Raw genomic sequence first — 10,117 nt, 5'->3', positions numbered from 1 at the left:
CAGCATAAGTTTCTGAGGTTCTTGTCTTTCAGAAGTAGAATTCAAATTGTTGATCATGATTACACCGAAATTCAACAAAGCTTTGGAATATTGAGCTTGGAAAATCGAAGAAGATTAAACGATATGTGTATGCTTTTCAAAATAGTTAATGGTTTACTTTATGTCCCGAGAATTCTCGAATCTATCGATTTTAGAGTTCCCGAGAGAAGGCTAAGGTCCCGTGAGTTGTTCGCTATTCCATACCGTAGAATTAATATCACTCAAAATTCTCCACTCTGTAGAATGTTATCAACATTTAACTTATATTCCTGTGGTGTTGATATTTTCAATATAAAACTCCATCAATTGAAGAAATTTCTGAAGTTAAAGTTGCCCTACGTTTCTTAGTTTTCTCATCTTTTTTAGATTAATATTATGTTTCGTTTTTAGTTTATAGAATAGTGTGAATTCTCATTTCAATGATTTGTTATTTTGTATGATATATATATTGTTACACTCTGAATGCTGTATTGGGTGTTACCACCTGTTTGTATTCCTATTTGTCTTAAATAAATAAATAAATAAATATACTTTATTCAGGCAAGTAAATAAAAAACGAAATTAATTCAGATACATAACGTCCATTGATATGAAAAACAAGAAATGTCTCAGTCGAATTAGCCAATAACCAGTCACTCAAAGTATCAACTGAAAGACCATCGCGTGGAGAAAGAGTAGATGCTGACCTAATTTGTCTAATTGTCTGATTTGACCTCGTAAGAGTTACACAACTCCCACCTCGATGAAAATGGAACAAATTGATGACCCGCTAAGGACTGGAAATATGACCTATTACCATGTGACTGTGTCCCGCAAGACAGACTACTGAGTAAAATTGAAAAGTATGGTATCGGTGGTGTAGCTTTGAGTTCACTTTTACTGTGCTCATTCTTGAGGGAATATCAGATGGTACATATGGACGGCCAGTACTCGGAAATGAAACCGTTAAAGCGTGGTGTTCCTCAGGGTTCCATTATGGGCCCAATACTATTTCTCATATAGATCACTAATCTGCCTAAATATTTAACGGAGGCTTCAATTGTTTTGTTTGCTTACAGTGAGGGAGTGGTTTGATCTAAATAAGGTAACCTTAAATATAAATAAAACGCAATAGAACTTCACCTAATAAGAGGAAGGTTTTCCAATTCCTCAGTGTTAATTTAAGTGCTGGTATTGCTTGGGAGGCTTGTAGAGAGTTGAAGTATCGTGACTGTTGCAGTTATGAATTCAATGAACTTAAGATATTGAACTTCCCATCTATTTTCCTCCGAAATACACGGTCACACGATTCACTACGATTTTATCAGAAAGGACTTTGTTAGGCTGAGATAGTACCAACTGAGCCCAAAATGGTATTTACTCTATCGTTATATTGTTATGATATTCATCTTTAAACTATGTATATTCTTCTTAGATTGTTTATGCGTTTTTTTCTACTTTCATATGATTTATTTTATTTTAATTGACAAGTGTAAACAGTAACGAATGTAATAGCACGATAAATTAATCTATCTATCTATCATCTGGCAAGGAACGAGCTCCAACTCAATTCACTTTCCTCTCAAACTCACAAAGGATCCGTTTTTTAATTATACCTAGCAAGGTTGTCCACTATTATGTAACATATTACTTATTTGGATTTTAGCTCCTTTTCATGGAATTTTTTTTTTTAATTGTGTTTTCTATCAATTTCCTGTAATTAGGTATCACACCTGTTGGAAATCAACGGTTATTATTATTTGCTCCTAACTCTCAGTACCTGCCTTACTTTATTATCCAGTTTTTGATTCCGATGTTCGGGTAACTACTACTTCGACTACTACATAACCGCAATATGCAATATGCATGAATACGTGGTGCCATCTTCACTCTGAGAGTTATGAAGTGAACTGAGTTGAATCTAGTCTCCTGCGAGATGGCGCTGGGGTAATTTCCTACACCGTACAGACTACTGGCATCAAAGAAGGGGCGATCAATTCGTTCCTTATTCGTCGAGGTGGGAGTTGTGTTGCTCCGACGAGATCGAATGTGACCAAAATCATGAGCAGCATCTACTCTTCCCCGATAGGATGGTCTTTCTGTTAACACTCTGTATGATGGCGGGTGGCCATCAACAAGAATGATGGAGTGCAAGTCTCTAACTTGGAATAAATTCAGCAAATGAGGCACAATTTTTTTTGTAAATATGCTCGGAGAGAACGATAAGTATTTTTAAATGCAATCTAAACGGAACTGAAACTCGTTTTGAGCAATTTAATAACTTATGCGGAAAAAGGTCTTTTGCCTACTCAACAGTTACTCAATGGTTTCCATACTTTGTTTTCCAAGTACCCTCTTAAGAAATAGTCCGTATAGATGTTGTAGAAAAATTTCTCAAATAAATGCATTAAAATATTGGAATTTTCGGATCTATCTATCTTATTGTTCATGGAACAACGCCGACGTTTCAAAACGGTTCGTTTATTTTTCAAAGCTGAAAGTAGAATTTAAATTATAACTTGAGAATAACATATATCTTATGTAGAAATATAAATAATAAGTCATGTACATTTTTAGGCAATTATCATAATTTCACCCTTAAAATTCTCCCTACTGCTGAACGATAAAATTTTCTACTGTCCCAAAATTCGGTTGTACCGCTGTATTCCACTTCACCGAAAACTAACCAGGCAATGTTTTTTCCAATATCCGTTACAAAATGGTCCGTCGATCAACTCCAAATCCAATCCAATAACATTCGAATTTGCTGTAATTTGAATGTTCCGCAACATATGATAAAATTCATGAAATTGAAGAGGAAATCATTAATTGCAAATTACACACTATGTGATTTCGATTTTAATTCAAGGTATATATTTATCTATTTGGGTATGCGCGATGCTTTTCCATCTGACACCGTGAATTGTGGACCGGTCTGTATTATTATTACACGGATATTGTTGCTAATTCATTTGGGTCGCATGGTTTGAACGAAACAGTATGGAATTGGCAATTGTGTGGAATATTGTAATTACACTTCTGGGTTGCGTTCTCTTTCAGGGATGTTGGACACGGGTAACGAACAGTGGAAAAGGTACGTGGAACTAAATTTCATTATGAAAAAACTGGAATTCATTCGCGAATTTTCCCGTAAAAACTACTATACCTATCTGAAATCAAAAGTCCATCTAAATTCGAAAGTTATAGAAGATGTCCCACTGAGAGTGCCATTCAGAAGTTTAAATATTTTCATTTAATTTCTTTACGATTTTTGGTTATACAGGGAATATTAATGTCACCTCGTTTATTTCCTATGGGACACCCTGTATATTCTGAGATTTCAAATGTTTGTTTTCAAGTTCAACGTTCATTCTGTGCAGCATTCCCTATTGTTACGAGGTTATTCTGAAAAATTCTTAGCCTTATATAAAACCAAACAAAATTTCAATGTCAAAATAATTTATTACTCAACATATTCCCCCCTTAATTGGATACATTTATTACAGCGAACCTGCAACGTCTCTTGACCTTTAAAAAAAATGTTTCTTCTTGCTCTGTAAACCAGACCTCCACAGCTTTTATTACCTCTACGTACGAAGAAAATTTACGACCTTTTAAACTTTTTTCAGTTGAGGAAAGAGGTGATAATAGGATGAAGCCAAATCTGCTGAATAAGGGGGATGTTCTAGTAGGGGAGACTGGGGAGGGTTGATACGTTTTTTGGAATTTTTATTCTGGAAACTGAATTATATGAAGAAGCAGGACTTTTCTTATATTATATAATTCTTCAATCAATCGTTCAACAAAATAAATATAGAAGTCGCAAAACATAAACATCTTATTCTGTACAGAACGTTGAACACGATGTACTGGGAGAGTAATCGAGAGGATTATTCAGCTCAGTAGGTAGGTCAGCAATGATACTGGCTTGCTTTGGTCCTATAGGTGTAGAAAAATCAGGAAATTGTCAGTTAGTCACTTCCACACAAGAAAAGTCGGCCTCGTTAAATATATGGGGATTGTACGGTTTTTAAAAATCCCTTTGATATGTTGGATGGTGAAGACGCCTTCATGTAGGCCTATCCAACTAGCTACGGAATATTTTTTGAAGATTATACATTTTTTTCTTCTTTTCTATTAGCTTCTACATTTGTAGTCGATAGGCTGTGGTTACACTTAAGTTTATGTTCACAACTATCTTTAGCCGTAACATATAGGGGAGACTGGGGAGGGTTGATACGTTTTTTGGAATTTTTATTCTGGAAACGGAATTATATGAAGAAGCAGGACTTTTCTTATATTATATAATTCTTCAATTAATCGTTCAACAAAATAAATATAGAAGTCGCAAAACATAAACATCCTATTCTGTACAGAACGTTGAACACAAAAACATGCAAACTGTCTCAAGCCTCCCCACATATGGGAGGATTGATACGATGTACTGGGAGAGTAATCGAGAGGATTATTCAGCTCAGTAGGTAGGTCAGCAATGATACTGGCTTGCTTTGGTCCTGTAGGTGTAGAAAAATCAGGAAATTGTCAGTTAGTCACTTCCACACAAGAAAAGTCGGCTTCGTTAAATACATGGGGATTGTACGGTTTTTAAAAATCCCTTTGATATGTTGGATGGTGAAGACGCCTTCATGTAGGCCTATCCAACTAGCTACGGAATATTTTTTGAAGATTATACATGTATCAGGCCTCCCCACGACAAATGTCTCAAACCTCCCTGAAAGCAATTTTTAAAGTGATTTATGTTTTCATCTTATACCCATATATTTTGAAAAGCGAATAAAACTGTAAATTGAGTAGTTTTATGCATATTTCCCAGTGAAATGTTTGGTTATGCCGAAGAATTAATGCATGATCATAAAACCCTTAGGTAACTCGAGTAAAAACTTACAATTTCTCACCTCGAAACACTCTTCGTTGAATATTTCACAAACAAACTACTGTTACCCTTACATATTAACGTCACGCAATGCCCTCTGCCAAAGAATAGTGTTCACTAGTATAATACTTTTGAAAACGGCTACAGATCGCGGATATAAGCCTGTATCAAGCCTCCCCATGTATCAATGCTCCCTAGTCTCCCCTAATTCAAACCCTAAATCATGAGATTTGTGTGCAGGGGCGTTGTCTTGCAAAAAACAAAACACTTTTGGATAGCTTTCCGCGTCTTTTCTTTTTAATTTTTCCCGTAGTGTGGTCAGTGGTGTCGAATAGTAATCCTCGGTTATTGTTCTACGCTTATCCAAAAAATCAATCATGATTACTCCATGGCAATCCCAAAAAACTGAAACAAGAACTTTTCCAGCACAGTTTTGGACACAAAACTTCTTAGGTCTTGGAGAACCAGAGTGTTGCCATTCCATCGATTGTTGCTTTGTTTCTGTATCGTTGAAATGTACCCGAGTCTGATCCATGGTAACAATTCAGTTTAAGAAGTCTACATCGTTTTCAAATTGAGCATAGATCGCACGCGATGCTTCTACCCTTGCACGCTTTTGGTCAACATTCAAACATTTGGGGATCCATTTTGCAGCAATTTTTCTCATGTACAAATTGAACTATATGATGATCGCGTTCGTATGAAATATTCAATGTTTCAGATATCCGTTTTAGCTCAACTCGACGGCGACGGTCTGATAAAATCATGTCATCAACTGCATCGATATTTTCGGGCAATGACACAGATATTGGATTTCTTGATCGGTCATTATCTTCTATGGAAAATTTACCTCTTTTGCAGCTTGCAATTCAATTTTTCACAGTCGCATACGAGGACATTGATCACCAAGTTTATTAAGCATATCTTCGTAAATCTGCTTACCTCTTGGCCCTTTTAAATGCAGGTACTTGATGAAGTCTCGATACTCCAATTTTTCGATTTTCACAATTTCGGTGGACATCTCTATCTTTTAATTGATTGCGTAACTCTGGTTTACTTTTTTGACCTCAAACTTCACACTGACACTTCTAATGAGGTATTGGTCGTTGCTTTGGTAACGCAATATTTTTTTTTTATGCATGGAACTGGTCTAGGCTAACAAGATATCCTCGTAATTAGCGAACCTACCTAGTCATGTAACGATTAAAAAATTAAGCATTGATAAGAACTTTATTAGGATTCTGTGTAAAAGTGAAGAGTGGGATAAAGAATACAGGTTGGAATACTACCCAAAATTCTAGGGAATTTAGTTAATACCATTCAGTTCAGAAACCCCGACATGGGCAGGCAGTGGAATATAGAGAGCAAGCATGAAGTGAACACTATTGTTAGTTTTCTGCTCGAATATTTTTCAACTGAGTTATTATTCGTTGCTATGGTAACGCAATATTTTAATATTTTTTTATGCATGCAACTGGTCTAGGCTAACTAGATATCAAAACATCCTCGTACCTCAAGCAGTTTTCGTGTTATACGACATTTCCCGAAAAAAAATAAAGATGATGGTTTGCAGGGAACTACTCCTTTGTCTTTCTCATTAATTATACAGAAAAAGAACATTTTTTTTCCTTGATTTTTTTTTACTTCAGTTCAGTATATAGGTACCATCTTTAATATCACAGCCCCATTGCAAAACCAGAAAAAAGGAAAAAAGAGGTATTCTTTACATTGCTTTTTGCTCTGGTTAGTGCTATAGAAATTAGGGATATGAGTTAGCCTTTCATTACGCCTGCCGTACATAAGTCGTTGCAAGCAGGCATAAGAAGATCAAAAATCAAATTTATTTCGATTGAAAAGGACCCAAAATATCTAATTTTTTCAGAACTACTTGTGTGTTATCACTGCGAAGAAATTTATTTTGGTAGTTGTGGTAGAGGATATAACTTGAACAGCTCTAGCTGTCACAGCAACGACAAAACTTGCTTCTATAAATCCTACTATGATCCGTTCAACAATGGGCATGGTGGTAAATTCAAGTATGAGAGAGGCTGCACGCCCTGCGACTCTGAGAAATGCTTGGCAAGTGCAACACTGTTCAGAAGTGGTGTCGAGGATTTTCTAGGTACTATGAAAATTTGTGATTCGCCGAACTGCAACTCCATGGGAATGAATGCGCTACAGATTGATGACCCTCTGGGAGTCAAGATAGATGGGAACTTTGTTTGAAAGAGCTATTTTCTTTACTCTTTACTTTTTCTCTGCATCACTCTTACCTGTTTCTTGGATCATTATGTAGTTCTAATAAAAACCTTTTTTACTTTCTTCTCATCTCTTACCTCTTACAATCTTGAATTCTGAACAAATCAGAAATCTATTGGGTTATTTTTGCATTACCTCATTATCACAACCACTTCGTAGAAAATCCAATATTTCATTTCGATAATTTTTTGGTGAACAACTTTTCATTTGACAGGAAAACCGTGCAATTCCAAAGTGATGGATGGACGTTTTTAATAATTTAAAGCCTTTAGTTCAGGTTCGAAAAATTCAAATGTTAGGAGAAATATGTTAGGTATACAGGTTGTTTCTCGAGTAAACGGACAAACGAAAACCGAGAATAGAGAACATTGAGCTGAGTTCAGAAACAGCTCATATGTGTGTCTTAGCTACTTCGTTTCCGATATACAGGGATTTTCTAAAATTTCTCGAATTTTCGTTTCGTTATGTTTTCGATCAATTCGACTGAAAATTCATATTCAGTTTGTTAGTTTCAATGAAACAGAATATCAAAATTTGACAAAAATCAGGATCAGACTCATTGAGGCTTTATTCAAATTCAAACCCACGGAAAACACCCTGGATGTAATTTTTCATCATAATTTAAAAATTTTTCCTATTTGCATGTATGATTGTCTCAAAATACAAGTAAATGAATCATTGTTATGCCTCACCTGTGGAACATGTTATATAAACGAATGTTGTCGTCAGACGCCTCTAAGGAGTAATCTTGAAACTCATAATTAAAACATTCAGGGTAGATGGTGGACACCAAAGTGCTCCTAAATAACTTATATTTTATGGGTCTGACGTTCTTTGTAACCAAGATACGATGTGATTTACTAACTTTTCCATTTCCTTAATCAATCATAACTTATGAACCATATTTCTGCAATATTCGATTCACATGTTCTTTGTCCGGAGTGCTATCGATTAAGGCAATGAAAAAGTCTTATTCCAGGGTCCCCCCTCAAAAAAAAAAAAAAAATAGGTTTAAATCATGAATGGATCACGCCTTCAAGAGTAGGGCAGATTTAGAGTGTAAACACCACCCAGTTTCAATATTTCATTAACAAATTTATAGAGAGCAGAAAAAATAAGTAAGACTAAATGTATTTCGAATTGGCCTCAACAAGGTCAAATACTCTTCTTCCATAGGACGTGGTTTCTGTCGCAGTCCAAGAATGATAACTTGGCTAGTTCGATTCAGACAGGCGTTATCTATGTTTTTCATCTTTAAATAATTCTTCGTTCCTCTTATGACGGAAATATGCCAATTGCAAATTTTCAAAAACCCATTCTGTATATGATCTATTCCGATGAACCTAGAGACACCTTGAAACTGAACACCGCTATTTTATGATTATGTATGGTGCAACTGAGATAATAGGTTGTTTCTATATGGAAAATAAATACAGAGTGGGCCATTAAAAATGAAACAGACGCTCTGTAGACGGACAGAACCAAATTATATAAAAACGCTCGGACAAGTCGATTTTTTATTCCAGAGGGACAACCTCAACAACACCCTTAGTGTTACAACCCCAACCCCTATATTTTGAATAGGAAAGATGGGGTAAGTGATACCTTATTTGAAAGGCTTTTCTATTCTCTTTTCTGCATATTGAATTTTTTCTCATTCATTCACTTCGTTTTTCAGATATTCAAATTTAAATTTTGTACGGAATTGCTCATTCAAATATTGAGTATTAAACTCAATTGTTTGGTTGTTTCATTAACAATTAAGGTGCAAATAGTTCATTCATTGACGGAACTTTTTAAAAGATAACCACTGCGGGAACCGTATTCTTAGATGTATCATCAATATTTCAGGATAAATGATGAAAATTCGATAAATTCACATAAGCATGGTTGAAGGCAAAACAAACGTTATCAAAGATTTGAATGTGAACATTTCGAAAACAAATGGAATTACATTATAAAAAATTAAATATACCGAACTCAGAATAAAAACTCAGCCCATCATCCCTATTCAAAATAGGGGTTGGGTTTGTGAAACTAAAGATTAAAGAGGTACGGTTTTGAATTTGATTTCAGATGTTCTTTATCAATCATGAAATTATGTGGCAAACTAATATATTGTATAGAAGATTCTTTAAAAATAGGAACCCTATCTTATGATTGAAACCTGCATCGCTCAACCAAATTTTATTGAATAACTTGGGATAGTTTTCAGAAATCCTCGAATGCTTCGATTGTGAACAAATCTATGGAGGTAACTGTGCTTCTGGGAAAGACCTCGAGAAAACCTTCTGCTTCGAAACGGCTTCTTCCTGCTACTCGATGGTTTTCTACAATCCATTCAATGATGGTTATGGTGGAAAGTACAACTACAGGAGAGGTTGTACTATGTTTAACAAAACTGAAGATCACATCAATTTCACCTCTATCGGACATAGCTTGCTGGAGGAGTATATTGGACCTACCACACTTTGCAACACATTTTTATGTAACGATGATCCGATAGGAGAATTCGAAGTCGAAGACCCTTTAGGAATCAAATTGTAGCCTATCGATCAGTTGGCTTGGAATGAAGTATATAATTTGTATATAAATTTAAAGCACCAGTTTTTCAAAATTCTTCAAAAATTTTTCAAATAGTTCAAATTTTGTATTTCCTCATTGGATTGATATAGTTCCAGCGCTGCTTTATGAGCATTCGTTTGATAGATCATTTTAGTCGCTATTTACAACAAACTGTAAAAATGTCTCAATGGAGAAAGGAGAAATATTAAACACATTTCTAATTTTGTCTCTTGGTTTTGTTTTTCCTGTTCTCACATGTTAATATAGACAGTTATTCTCAACTTCTATAAGAAATATGATGAATGATGTAAGTCTGTAGTGCGTTGATACTTCTGAATAGGTGTCACACTTTCTTCGTGTTTTTGTACAAGACAAAAAAAC

The 10,117-nt window shown here is 35.1% G+C and overlaps 1 protein-coding gene across 2 annotated transcripts; it reads left to right on the top strand.

Annotated features, from left to right (window-relative positions):
- Positions 1-2,913: 2,913 nt before the first annotated feature.
- Positions 2,914-9,752, top strand: LOC123313824. 2 transcript variants are annotated; one of them, XM_044898868.1, is made up of 2 exons: positions 2,914-3,112; positions 6,795-7,231. In XM_044898868.1, the coding sequence occupies exons 1-2, from the start codon at positions 3,019-3,021 to the stop codon at positions 7,136-7,138; spliced, it is 438 nt and encodes a 145-aa protein (XP_044754803.1). In that variant the 5' UTR covers positions 2,914-3,018; the 3' UTR covers positions 7,139-7,231. The 2 variants fall into 2 exon arrangements, with proteins under 2 accessions (XP_044754803.1, XP_044754804.1); XM_044898869.1 differs by lacking the exon at positions 6,795-7,231 and adding an exon at positions 9,387-9,752 and having other exon boundaries at positions 2,918-3,112.
- The last annotated feature ends 365 nt before the right edge of the window (positions 9,753-10,117 follow it).

This window comes from Coccinella septempunctata, chromosome 5 (assembly GCF_907165205.1).
Source record: "Coccinella septempunctata chromosome 5, icCocSept1.1, whole genome shotgun sequence".
In the NCBI taxonomy this organism is placed as follows: Eukaryota; Metazoa; Arthropoda; class Insecta; order Coleoptera; family Coccinellidae; genus Coccinella; species Coccinella septempunctata.
This window is presented reverse-complemented; position numbering and strand designations above follow the sequence as displayed.

Coding starts and splice junctions, on each gene's coding strand:
- LOC123313824 (XM_044898868.1), top strand. CDS start 3,019: ATGGAATTGGCAATTGTGTGGAATATTGTAATTACACTTCTGGGTTGC. Junction 3,113..6,794: donor GGTAACGAACAGTGGAAAAG/GTACGTGGAACT, acceptor TAATTTTTTCAG/AACTACTTGTGTGTTATCAC.